Source organism: Strongylocentrotus purpuratus, unplaced genomic scaffold, assembly GCF_000002235.5.
Source record: "Strongylocentrotus purpuratus isolate Spur 01 unplaced genomic scaffold, Spur_5.0 spur5_contig_860, whole genome shotgun sequence".
Lineage (NCBI taxonomy): Eukaryota > Metazoa > Echinodermata > Echinoidea > Camarodonta > Strongylocentrotidae > Strongylocentrotus > Strongylocentrotus purpuratus.
The window spans coordinates 406309-419490 of NW_022145569.1; the positions used below are offsets into that span (position 1 = coordinate 406309).

Here is a 13182-nt window from a genome sequence, read left to right on the forward strand (position 1 = left end):
TCTGCCAAATTTATGATGATTTTGATGACTTCAGAACCTTGCATTACACACCATTACTTACATGCTATATGATCAACTTTTCTGATCCATTCCACACCTTTTCTTTCACATTGCAATCGCATTACCAGAACTCAAGTTTATCTTTAAGTTGGCCTTTTTCACTGACCCGTTCCTCTCACTTTTCTGCTTCTATCAAAACCAACTTAATATCAGGGTGGACTCCCCCTTTTCTGTTGACCTTTATACAGTGCATATCAGCATAGAGTCTCGATGCAGTTCTGGAAGTTTGGCAGTAAAGACCCAGGGCTCTATCTAAAGAATGTCCCTACAAGGTGTCAATCACTAGGAGCTGGGAAGACTAATCGTCAATGGTGATCTATAAAATGACAGGTTTAGTGACCCAATCGATATCTACAACAAACATCTTCCCAAGTGACACACGAAAGACTACTGTAGATTACATGCATTGTCTAATATAATAAATACAGGGCAGAGATAAAATTCCAAAACCTAATTTGGCAGTTAAGAGGATGGTCCCATGTATCCACATGATATAGTTGTTGTGGTGTAGTGGATAAGTCTCCAGCTGGATGTACATGTAGCTCATTTGAAGAAGTTGAGTTCAGCGACCATCATGAACTTCTCAATGAAGAGCTCCGAGTCTAGGACAGCTATGTGAGCTGCTCTGCCAATCAACAAGTTAGCAGAGGTCTGAAGGGTGTGGTGGACGTCGTATCAGACGATGGTTACCTCAGGGTTGGTGACCAGGGGCTAGATGAGGTCTTCATTTGAAGAAGTTGAGCCCAGCGACCATCATGAGCTTCTCAATGAACAGCTCCGAGTCTAGGACGGCTATGTGAGCTGCTCTGCCAATCAACGAGTTAGCAGAGGTCTGGAGGGTGTGGTGGACGTCGTATCAGACGATGGTTACCTCAGGGTTGGTGACCAGGGGCTAGATGAGGTCTTCATTTGAAGAAGTTGAGCCCAGCGACCATCATGAGCTTCTCAATGAACAGCTCCGAGTCTAGGACGGCTATGTGAGCTGCTCTGCCAATCAACGAGTTAGCAGAGGTCTGGAGGGTGTGGTGGACGTCGTATCAGACGATGGATACCTCAGGGTTGGTGACGAGGGGCTTCATGAGGTCTTCATTTGAAGAAGTTGAGTCCAGCGACCATCATGAACTTCTCAATGAAGAGCTCCGAGTCTAGGACGGCTATGTGAGCTGCTCGGCCAATCAACGAGTTAGCAGAGGTCTGGAGGGTGTGGTGGACGTCATATCGGACGATGGATACCTCGGGGTTGGTGACCAGGGGCTTCAAGGGGTCTTCATTTGAAGAAGTTGAGGCCAGCAACCATCATGAACTTCTCAATGAAGAGCTCCGAGTCTAGGACAGCTATGTGAGCTGCTCGGCCGATCAACGAGTTAGCAGAAGTCTGGAGGGTGTGGTGGACGTCGTATCGGACGATGGATACCTCAGGGTTGGTGACCAGGGGCTTCATGAGGTTATTTAACATCTCTGTGTAAACAGATCCTGTGGAGGTGAACAAAACAGAAGGTCAGAGGTCATTGCAGAAGAAGGATGTTAAAGAGAAGGTCGAGTTCTAGGAAGAGGTGAACAATAATTATTGAGCATTATCGTTGTATTATGCAAGTGTGAAAGAACCCCCCCCCCCCCAGGCTAGATAGGGTTAAGAAACCAACGCCAGGAATGGTTAGAGGAACTAGTGGCATGAATGGCCTTGGTCACTTAGTCTTTGTGAAACACTCCCCTGTGCTCCTTCATATGGAGAATTGTGGTGCAGACTTACCATATAATGATCTATCTTTGAGCGCTGCTCTGCACAGTTCTATCCTGGCTGAGTGTATGGGTACATAGCTATCCTGAAGAGAACCCACCAACACTACATGCTTGAAGTTAGACAGGCCTATAGGAAGTGAAACAACATCAAAAGACAAGATTGTAGGGGTTTCTTTTGCATAATATTAAAGCCCGCTGCACTACTTGTAGCTACTTGCGCCCTCTATGTAGCAAACAATGCCTAATAGGTGACTGTTGGTCCCCCATGATCCTCTTTTTCGTATGTTAATTGAGAGCTGAGTTGAGTGACCTTGCAGGGAGGTCTAATCCTCCAGGTCTAATCCTCCCTGGTCAAACTAGTGCAGACAGGCTTTAAACGGTAGTAAATGGAATTATATTGTAGCAATGGGTGTGTTTCATGTGTTTGATCTTAGAGGGGGGAAGGTGAGGTTTAGTATTTGCAAATTCTGTGAAATGTAAGGTCTCAAACTGAACAAGTGAAAATGAGCTGCCAATGCATGTGTGAAAAGTTTAAGTTAATAGTAGCCTGTGTTTAATTAAATTATGAGGCATTAATCCTCATTACCAAGTCCCTTGGAGAGGACTTAAAGCCATGGTTCCCTTGGTTGTTTACTTACAAGCATATACATGCTTTATAGCAGTAAGCTAAAACAATCATCATCATCAAACAACAACAAATCATCATCAAACAACAAAGATCATCATCAAACAACATACACTGTAGATCATCATCAAACAACATAGATCATCATCAAACAAATATTTTTGATGTAGATAGTGACAAACCTGAATCTTCACTAAGCTTGTAGAGGAAGGTTTGTCTGAGGTCTGTGTGGTCTCTCAGAGCTAGCTGTAACAAGGAGTTGGACTTCTTCCATTTCTGCATCAGCCACATACCTGGTTCAAATCAAACAAAATAATCACATAATAAAAACATTTGCAGCGAATAATAATAATTATAGGAATTTCTATAGCGCCGTCTATCTAGAAAAGTTGTTCCGAGGCGCATTTATTATTACCACGGCCTTAGTCTAGCTGCCATTACAGCGCTCTAGCATTTTAAGGAATTAATTCCTGCCAGTTATCCATTAACCTCACCTGGGTCGAGTGTGGCAAATGAGGATTAATGCCTTGCAAAAGGACATTAGTGCCATATCGGGGATCGTACCATGACCTTTGAATTTCAAGTCAAGTGCTTAAACCACTCAACTACGACACTTCTACGACAAGAGAACAATACAAAACATATACAGTGAAACCTGTATATAAAGACCACTCAAGGGAAACATGAAAAGTGGTCTTTATAGGCAGGTGGTCTTTATATATATGTTCCTTTTGTAAAGGTTTCTATGAGAAACAACTGTCAAGGGAAACATCAAAATGTGGTCTTTATACGAAGGTGGTCACTAAACTAGGTTACACTGTATCATAGAAATAAAAGGTACTGCTTTTGTATAGATGACCCCAGGGCCCCGTTGCACAAAACTTACCATTGATGGTAACTCCTATGGAAACCTTGATTTTGATTGGCTGTTGAGCCCTGTTACCATGGTAGTTACCTTCAATGTTAAGTTTTATGCAACAGGGCCCAGATAGTGAGAGGAAAATGTGGAGCGTTCTAAGGAATGGTTCTAGAGTTAGGACTAGTGATAGGTCCAGGGTTACAGTTAGGAACTTTTCAGGACTACACACAATCAATAAAGATTACTGAGAGTCCTTTTCAGGACTCCCCAATCCTCCCCCTCTCTCTCTCACATGGTGCTACCGCAAGCCTACTGTATAGTTAGGTAGTTGTTTGAGCGTTTTGCTAGCTACACACATGTGTACGAGTACGTACCTGTCTTGACGATGGTACTGCTGTTGTATAGCTGACCCAGGTGAGGTCCAGACAAGGAGAGGAAAGTATGAAGCTTTCCAAGGAATGGTTCTAGCTCAGGTCTGGTCAACGCTGACCGGATGATGATGTTACCTAGAGAATGACCTATGAAGCTGGGTGGAAAATAAAGAGAGACGAGAGAAGAAATGGTAGAATTATTTTTTTCTTTCTATTTTATTGAGGAGGGAGGTTACTTCAATAGTACAGTCAAACCTGTCTACAGCGACCGCCCAAGGGAAACACAAAAAGTGGTCTTTGTAAACAGGTTCCTTTAGTACATGTTTCAATAGGAAACCATTTTCAAGGGAAACAAAAAATGTGCTTGTTGTAGACAGGTGGTCACTAAAGCAGGTTTGACTGTACTGTATCTCCTGTCAAATATCAAGCCTATCTAGATTGGGCAAAGCCTGAATATTGGCATTCAAGTTGATACTGTTCTAGGGAATGCAAGTGCATTTGCGCCACAACAAAATGGACAAACCAACATCAATATCACAGAAAAATGAATTCACGTTCACAAATGTATTGACCAATGATATCATTTCTAAACAATACTAAATGGCGGTTGTCACGGAAAAACGACAATTAATCTTACTGGTTTTAGGTCTCGGCTCAAAGAGGCTTTATTCATGGTGTAACTGAAATACAAACACCAAAGGAAAAACTCACCCTATTCAGGGTAACATCATTCTTGATTCTCATGTGACAATTAGCCCCCCATTTTAAGAACAATTTACTAAAGTAAAATTTCTACCAAATCATAGAATTATTGGCAATTACATATCTCATGGACTTTTTTAAAGAAAACTGTTTCAATGTTTACTGAACATCTCATTCCAAATGTACTTACTATAGCATGTTTACAATAAATATTCTACACAAAACCTAGAATTATTGGCAAATACATATCTCATGAAAATTTGAAAATCAAACTTTTTCAATGTTTACTGCACATAAATCATTACATTGTCATTAAAGCTTTCCAATAAGTATCATCAGTTTCTTTCTGTGATCCAATGTATCAGTCCAAGTTGTGAGTAAACGCGTATGCTAAAAACATAGTCTCTGTGATAACAAGGAGTATTGTTCGTAATGGGACATCATCTCGGTCATTGTTTGTCGTTTGAGTCCAACCTTTGTGATCCCTGAAGACTTTTAAAGATGACCACCAACAGAAGTCCAAAGCTAATTATGGCAAAACTCACATCTAAATCTGTTATAATGTCCACAATGATATAGCTCCAACACTAAAGTCCATAACGAGTATCATACATAGACAACGTTCAAAAGTACATTGGCATTGTTTAAAATATACATTGGCATGGTTCAAAATGCAGTGAGTAAACATTCCTGCATTTGCATAAACTAAAATACATGTAATACTGCAGTAATATTTTCTTCTTAATATCAACCTTCAGTAGAAACAAATATCCAGGATAATAGTGTGTATGCACTATCATTTACAGTTTGATGGTACATACATTTGTAGTTTGCAAGGTCAAAATACAATAACTGCTGCCATTTAGACAGACAAGCTCCCTATACATAAACTACGCTCGAAAAATTACGAGAAAATAAACAAATGATGTCTACAAAACTCTTGCTATCTCGTGCTAACATCGTAGATATTACATAATCTTATTAAATGCAATGTGTATCCAACAAAATTGACATTAATAAACTGTGTTAACCCATGATACATAATACACATATTCAATCATTTACAATGGTACGCAGACCAAAATAAAAACATGTGTAGTGCCTTTTACACTCTCCTCATACCATTTGCTGCAACACTATCCTGACCCTTTACATCCTAAACCTGTACTCATCTCATGATTCTTAGTCAGATGCCTGAACAATTGGCACTTTGCGGCTGATGTCTTCTATGGTACATCAGAAAAGACCTCATGATACTCGCGCAATGACTGAGATATTCCTTTCCTACGACTCTCTTCCAAGGACTCATTCACCCTGACATGCTCTATGAATTCCTTCTCATGTATGGATGGCATCACTGTCACTTCAGTGCCATCAACACCACTAATCTGAACCTCAACAACTTCCGCTGAATCCTCACAAACTTCGCTACTCTCTCTACACATATCAACACAGCCATCCACTGCCAAGTTAACCTCCTCCCTGCCTACTTTGTTCCACAATGAACTCAAAGATGAATCTTCCTTCTGTTCACGAACAAAACCTGCATGCTCTATGCAGGAAACGGGACTTCCAATTTTCAAACCCTTGAGCGGTTTGACCTTGACCTCCTTCTGAGATCGAGTTTCAACTGCCATCACCCCTGGACTACCCTCTTTCACACCAGAGATATTTGCAACCTGCTCAACTCGATCAACTCTATCAACCACCTGCCCTTCAATATCATCCTTGACATCACCAATGGTATTCTCACCATCACTATTCACCTGATCTGCAACGTCACTTACTACTTTACCTCCTTTAGGTACCCAGTTCAAATCTGGATCGCGGGGTTCACGTGCACCAGTTATATCCCCAATAACAACATCAAATAGTGAATGAGGCATACACAAAGCCTCTATCTCACCCACATAGTATGGAGAATCAACTGTGAGCTTCGCAACTGAGAACTCCCTTACTGTACCATCAATGAGCAATACTAACTGCTTGTACCCTGTTAGCTGATCTTCATCGACTAGTTCTGATTTAACTACACAAGTAGTGCATCCGCAATCTCTCAAAACTGATACTGCTTTGTTCCCTTTTTCCAGCCTACCTGAAACTACGGGCATATGCTTCGTCATAGCCCCTACCAGATCATAAGCCATGCCTAACTTATTCACAATGCTTTGTCTTGCCTGCTCTAATGAATTTAATCCATTTGCTTCTTCTACTGGTAGTAAACAGATACTAGCTAGTCCAAGATGCACTGTATTTGCATGTGGTGAACTATCCACAGACTTCAATGTGCCGATACTATCTCCTGTATTCTCAACACCATTCGCGACTAACTGAGAACTGTCATTACCGTCTACTCCTTGGGTGGGGAAATCTGTCCCATCCAAAGTCATCATTCCTTGCGCTGACTGTATTCGTTTGCGCAACGGACATTCGCTCTTAAGGTGCCCCTGGCTACCACACATATAACAACCTCTAGCAGAACGATTGCCTGCATCATGTGCTCGTGCACCCTTACTACTTGGTGTACGCGAGTCAAAACCCTTACCCTTGTGGACACTTGGCCGAGTGGGACCAACACTACCCTGTGTACTTGTAGCCGTCGGTTTGAATTCACCTGGATTGCGGGGTATACCGAATGTATGTAATCCATGGGCCCCTACATAAACCATAGCCCTTTCAACAACCTTATCAATGCTACTATCTTGTCCCTCTCTAACAAACACTTCAACTTCCCTTGGGCAACAATACACAAACTGTTCTCTTAGAATTAAATCAAACAGGGAGTCATAATCCTCTTCAATGTTTGATAACTCAATCCAATTCTGCAAGTAACCCTTCAATCGTACACTGAATTGCCTAGGCTGTTCATGCTTTTCTGGCTTTGCTGTACGAAATTTTCTCCTATAACCATCGGCGGTCAAATGATAGAACTCCATCAACTCTCGCTTTACTGCCTCGTAATCATTGCGAGTTTCCCTTGACATTCTATTCACTACCTCCAAAGCCTGCCCTGTCAATTTAGAAATAAGGTGTAAGGCTCTTACACTGTCAGGTACCTTTTGACTAGCCATGACTAATTCGAATTTGGTAATGTATGCATCAAATTTATCACATGTGTCATCAAATTTACCAATTTTCAACCTCAAACCACCCGTATCAACACCGGCAGTCTTTCTCTCCTCGACCCGAAGCTCGGCTAGCTTCACTTCCTTTTCGCGCTCTTCGCGATCACATTCTAGCTCTTTTACTCTTAACACTTCGGCGCAGCGCTCGGAAACGAACTTGTTAAGCTCACTACCCGCAAGGCTCATCTCTCGACCTAGGGTTGAGAACTCTTTTATCTGATCTATACTGGCCATTATGAAATTATATTCGAAATCACAACTGGGTATCAACAGGTACGGAACAATCCCCGTAGAATCTATTCAAGAAAACACTGACAACCATCAAGACTCTTGTTGTAGAGGTCTAGCTTAATTCCCAAGACAAGAACCCGTGAAAAACTATCCACCATTTGTCTTAATTAACATAGACATGCAATATCAAGACCCGTCTCAAAGTCAAAGTATGACAACAAGTATCCCTGTGCATCCAACCTGGATTAACTCATGCTCACACACAGCTAAATCCAATACCATGTCCAATTCAGGTCATTGAAACCCAGTACAGCCCTCGCACACAAACCTGTATACACCGCTGCAATAAACAATGCCTACGGACACCCATGCACATAACACGCATACCTGAAATCTGAATAACAATCTACACACGATCCCGTATACCGACGCAAATCACCCACCGCAAATACTGTACGTCTATTGACGATACACGCACTGCTGAAACCGTGGCGAGAGACACACCACACCGAACCGCAAAATCACTCCTTTTGCTAACATCCGTCTCTCTTTTCCAATACAACCTACACGTACAGTGTAACGGATATTTAACCAACAAAATGGGATATAACATACGAGACCTAAAACTTTGGTCCTGGCAAGGTCGCCATAAATTGTCACGGAAAAACGACAATTAATCTTACTGGTTTTAGGTCTCGGCTCAAAGAGGCTTTATTCATGGTGTAACTGAAATACAAACACCAAAGGAAAAACTCACCCTATTCAGGGTAACATCATTCTTGATTCTCATGTGACAGCGGTAACACTACACTGCATGGGAAGAATCTGAATGAATATTTTGGCAAATTGATTATTCTGTCTTCTCAGAGCCAGAAGGGCATTAATATAGCGATATCGACAACTTTGAAAGGCCTGGCTGTTTTATATGCTCGCACAAACTTAAGTTTTAAAACGTTAACCAATGGGGATCGCAGCAAAATTCTACTAGTTTCCCGGTACCCGGAATCTTGCGGGAATCTCACTCATGAACTATTAACCAGCACTGGCATTGTTCGTTTCTGTACGGGAATGGCTAAAATCACGACTCCAATTTCGAGCAATCAGATGGCTAGATTTCTAAAGAGAGGTATATAACTCATATTATTAACCCCAGAACTATCACCCTTCTGGCTCTCCACTAACAATTTCAGATGTGTATGAATGCACTTTCTTATGGACCCTAGGCAACTTTGAGGACATAGTTACCTGACCCTGCTTGTTTTGACCCTGAAGACTTCCACATAGTAGACGATCTCTCGGACCAGTCTGTCCGTCATCGTCTCAAAGTTGGCAAATGTGTCACCCTGGATACAGAGAGAATAAAAAGATTAGGGTAGTGAGAAATACTTGTGCTAACTTAAAGGCATCGTTAAACAATGTTAAATTTGAGATGCATGGCCCTACGTGTTATTAGTGTCTGTGATATGGTGTAATATTGAAGCCCTAAAACAATTGCGCTTCAAAATGATCATGAAGTGCCTCAAAAAAGTAGAAATCTTTGAGTGACCTGTTTATGTACAGTTGACTTTACGTATGGATAGATATGTATATTGTAGCTATAAGAAAAAAATAACCTTTTTCCCGGAATAAATGCCTCTTTATGGCAGCTTAGTTGTATCAGGGTAACAATTGCAAAGAGTGTCCTGAAATTCCATATAGTGAGCATTTTGGAGATACGATTCTATGTTCATGAGGTAAACCAGAACCAATCCTCTATTTGGAGCCAGAAGGGCGTTAACTACAGTATGTGTTACATCAAATGAGTTAACATTTTTCTAGCTCCAAAACGATGATACCACTTAAAAAATGTAATTATTGCAGAGCTGCCAACCTCCAGAACAGAAAATCAGTAATCACAAGGCTCAAAATCAGTAATTTCCGGCATGCAAACACTGCACGGACGCATGTGCGCATGATTATCTGAAATTTTTGGTGGTTTTACACACACACAAAGTTGCTAAATATTGATTTTCAGGTCAACACATCAGTTTTCCATGAAAAATTGGCTTCTAATGGTTCTATTAAGAGAATACTTGATACTTTTTCGTCTTTCTCAGCAAGAGATTTTTGTTGTTTTTGTAATCCGTAATTTCAGACAACATTCCGTCATGCCGTAATAATCGTTAATTTCCATACCAATCACGGGAAATCCGTATTGCCATACCTGATTGCTCTCGGACATGAGAAAGTCTAGTTTCTCTCCAGGCAAGCCCAGCTCTAGATACGTCCTAAGCAGTCTCAGATCAGCCCTGTTCCCATCCAGACCATGAACGCAGATGATGAGATGGACCTCGACCCCCTGTTCCTCATCCTCCTGATGTGGCGTGGCAGGAGGGATGCTGAAGTATGGAAGCTGAGATGCTCTCTCTTGGAGATCACAATACATCTGACCAGGGTAATGAAGCTTCTGCTTGAACGCGACTCTGGCATTCACATAGCTGAAATGGAAAGAATAGAGTATGATGTCATTTCTGAAGGTCATTCTAAGGTTGTCAGTCATCTCACGATCAATGGTCAACATTCTGATTTCTGACATTCTAGCCATCTGATTGGACGTGATTTTAGCCATGCCCGCCTACCGGTCAATAGTCTTTAAAAGATGCCCGCATGCCCTGGTTAACGAGCCTCATAAATAAATTTTGATGAGATCCCCATTGGTTTACATGTAAAAAGTTCCTTTGTGCGGGCGAGGATACAAAATACAGTGCAGTGTGTGTGCGATTCCCAAATGATTGTCACATTCAGGCAACTTTCCAGCGCAGATTTCCAGAGATTGTCTCAGATTTTCTGTGATGTTTTAACAAGTTTTTACTCAAGAACGTGATAAGGTAAGAATTCTTTGTAGATTTGTTTGTGAATCCGGCATATAGATGACTGCTTCAATATATGAGGCATATTTGTTGTTAGAGGCTCTCAGGGACGTTACATTCGGGTGATTATCAGGATGAAACGTCCCCAAGAGCCCATAAAAACAACTATCCCTGTCATAGCAGTCATTATATCTATAATATTAAGGTCATAAATATGGCACTCTTACACATGTTAAACAGTTTCACAGCACTTTACAGAGGTCATCCTAATGTTGGTTGCCTTACCTTTGTCCATCTTTAGGCCTGTGCTCCTCACCGTCAGTCATGCCCTCCTGAGAGCCTGCACTGGACACACTGTTACTCTGACCCACTGCATTCACACTGGACGATGAAGTACTGGTGGACGATTCTAACGGTAATACTGGTTTCACGAGACATGGCTCCGTGAAGGAGTTGGAAGGAGATGCAGAGGAGTGGATGAAAGAGAAACAGCCGGCGCAGCTCCCCACCCCTCCACCGCTGGAGTGGTGCTTGTGTTCATGGGGTCCCTTCTTGTGTTTATGACCTTTCTGTTTCTTAGTGGGTTCAATGTCCGTGATAACTACTGCATCGTTTGCATTCTCACTTTCAGGCTGATCGCAGATGAGACCTTCTCGAGATGATGATATGTCTCTCCTAGCGTAAGTATTGTCCATAACACCGATCTCGGCTGCTCCGTCCATCGATGTAGCTCCGCTAGGCCAGGAAGCACCATCCACTTCCTGTAAGCCAATTTGAGTTCTAATACTGCCATTGGTTTGTTGAACACCTCCTTCATGTATAGTCTTACCGTTCAATTCTGCATGTGTCCCATTAATAACAGCAGAGGATTGCACATTGGAGATTATTGCAGTTGCCCCCTCCACCTCTAACTCTTCATCATCATCTAAAGTGATTCCATTGATGGCAAGGTCATCAAAGACCTCCTCATCATTGGTTGAACTCTCAACCCCATTATCTATTGCCCCTCCGTTCGATTGCACATCTTGTTCTTCCCTCCTAAGTAGAGAGCTGCCCTCTCCTGCCTCCAGTTCCGCCTTCCGAAGGTTTGCCTCTGACATCGTCATCTGTTTCTGAAGATATTTGGAGAGGCTGTTCAAGATCTGGTCCTCGTTTGGATCCCCATTCTGCAGGAAGCTCAACCTGACACTCCTGCGTTGGTCACTCTGATCTGAAAGCCCTGTATGATCTAGCAGACTGATATCAATGTCATCCGTTTCTAACAATGCCATGTTTTCAGTGGTGCCCTGTGCAGCCCTCTCAGGGTTCAGGACAGCGTCTAACAGAGGATTGCTTCCGTATGGAGGATCACCTGTAATGCTACATGTACTTGCATCACTCTGTCCATCATGCATACCATTTAGAATGTCTTCGGCTGACTGAGTGCTTCTGAGCGGCCTGGCAACGCGGCCATCCTCCAGGTTGTCATAATCACTACCATCATCTACACCTGTGGACGTTGAGCCCATACTAGGAGAAAGAATGGGCATGGAGATTGAGTTGGGCACCGCTCCTGATAGCATCGGGGATGTCTGTTTGCCACTCTCCTTCAAGGACGAACGCTTCTGCATCCCGGCACAAGCCTCGTTCTTGATCTCGTAACATCGGATGTCTCGAGGAATAGCGCCCCCGTGGTTGGAATGTGAGCCAAGGCCCTTTCGTAGAAAATCAGGCTTGATATGCTTAATGGATTTCATTTTTCCTTTCTTTGACTTACTACGCACACTACCATCTGTCCCATCCTGAATTAGCTCTTTACGAGTCCTTCTTTCGGCGAACGGCGAACGGCTTTTGGTGGTGCGGAAGGGTGATCCTTGCTTGGTGAGGTTCTTTAGGCTCAATGTTACTTCTTCAAGATTGAGTTTCCTTTCTGAAACAGTAGAAGATAGCACAGAAAACTGAATCATGACTAACACAATCACACCTTTAAATATCCCCGCAATATTATTTGCTTGGCTTTCTGTCCATTCATCTGGAACACGCTTAAACTACACAATAAAACTGAACTATATATTTGGTAAGCAATGCTACAACCATGGACCAATCTGCATCTGTAATGTCATGACTGTCTTATGAGTCAGAAAGCAGAAAAAGAATGATTGTAAATCACTCAAACATAATTCCAACTGACATGACCCAATTTCAATGATTGATAGCTTAAAGTAACAATGGAAATGCTGCTGAATAGCTAACATGACAGAAACTGTTAGGCAGCCTGTGGCACATCAGGGGGGTGTTTCACAAAGAACCTAAGTTGAACTTATCTCTAAGTTGGACTTAAAAATTATGGAAAGCCATTAGCATCTTTGAAAATATTTTGTAAAAGTTATTTTGAAAGGCATTAATTGTTTATTTAAATCATTCATATTTTCTATCATCAAGGAGATTTCATGTTCTGGATGTGGAATTTATAAAAAGTCTTAAATACTTGAATTTCTGCTTCTGAATATATTTCATTTTAAGACTCCAATGGCTGTCCATAATTTTTAAGTCCAACTTAAAGTTAAGTTCTACTTAGGATCTTTGTGAAACACCCCCCAGGTCACAAAGCTAATATAATAATAATAATAATAATAATAAT

The 13182-nt window shown here is 41.8% G+C and overlaps 1 protein-coding gene across 1 annotated transcript in view; it reads right to left on the minus strand.

Moving 5' to 3' along the window:
- Nucleotides 1-1175: 1175 nt before the first annotated feature.
- The window catches only part of LOC115929500 (protein FAM135A-like), a 33570-nt gene continuing 21563 nt past the window's right edge, over nucleotides 1176-13182 (minus strand). The window contains exons 12-18 of the mRNA XM_030998549.1: nucleotides 10848-12471; nucleotides 9917-10190; nucleotides 8959-9056; nucleotides 3659-3810; nucleotides 2608-2718; nucleotides 1811-1927; nucleotides 1176-1533 (exon numbers count right to left, since the gene is read on the minus strand). Of these exons, the coding sequence (XP_030854409.1) occupies nucleotides 1328-1533; nucleotides 1811-1927; nucleotides 2608-2718; nucleotides 3659-3810; nucleotides 8959-9056; nucleotides 9917-10190; nucleotides 10848-12471 (2582 nt within the window). The 3' untranslated portion in view covers nucleotides 1176-1327. The remainder of the gene's footprint in view (nucleotides 1534-1810; nucleotides 1928-2607; nucleotides 2719-3658; nucleotides 3811-8958; nucleotides 9057-9916; nucleotides 10191-10847; nucleotides 12472-13182) is intronic.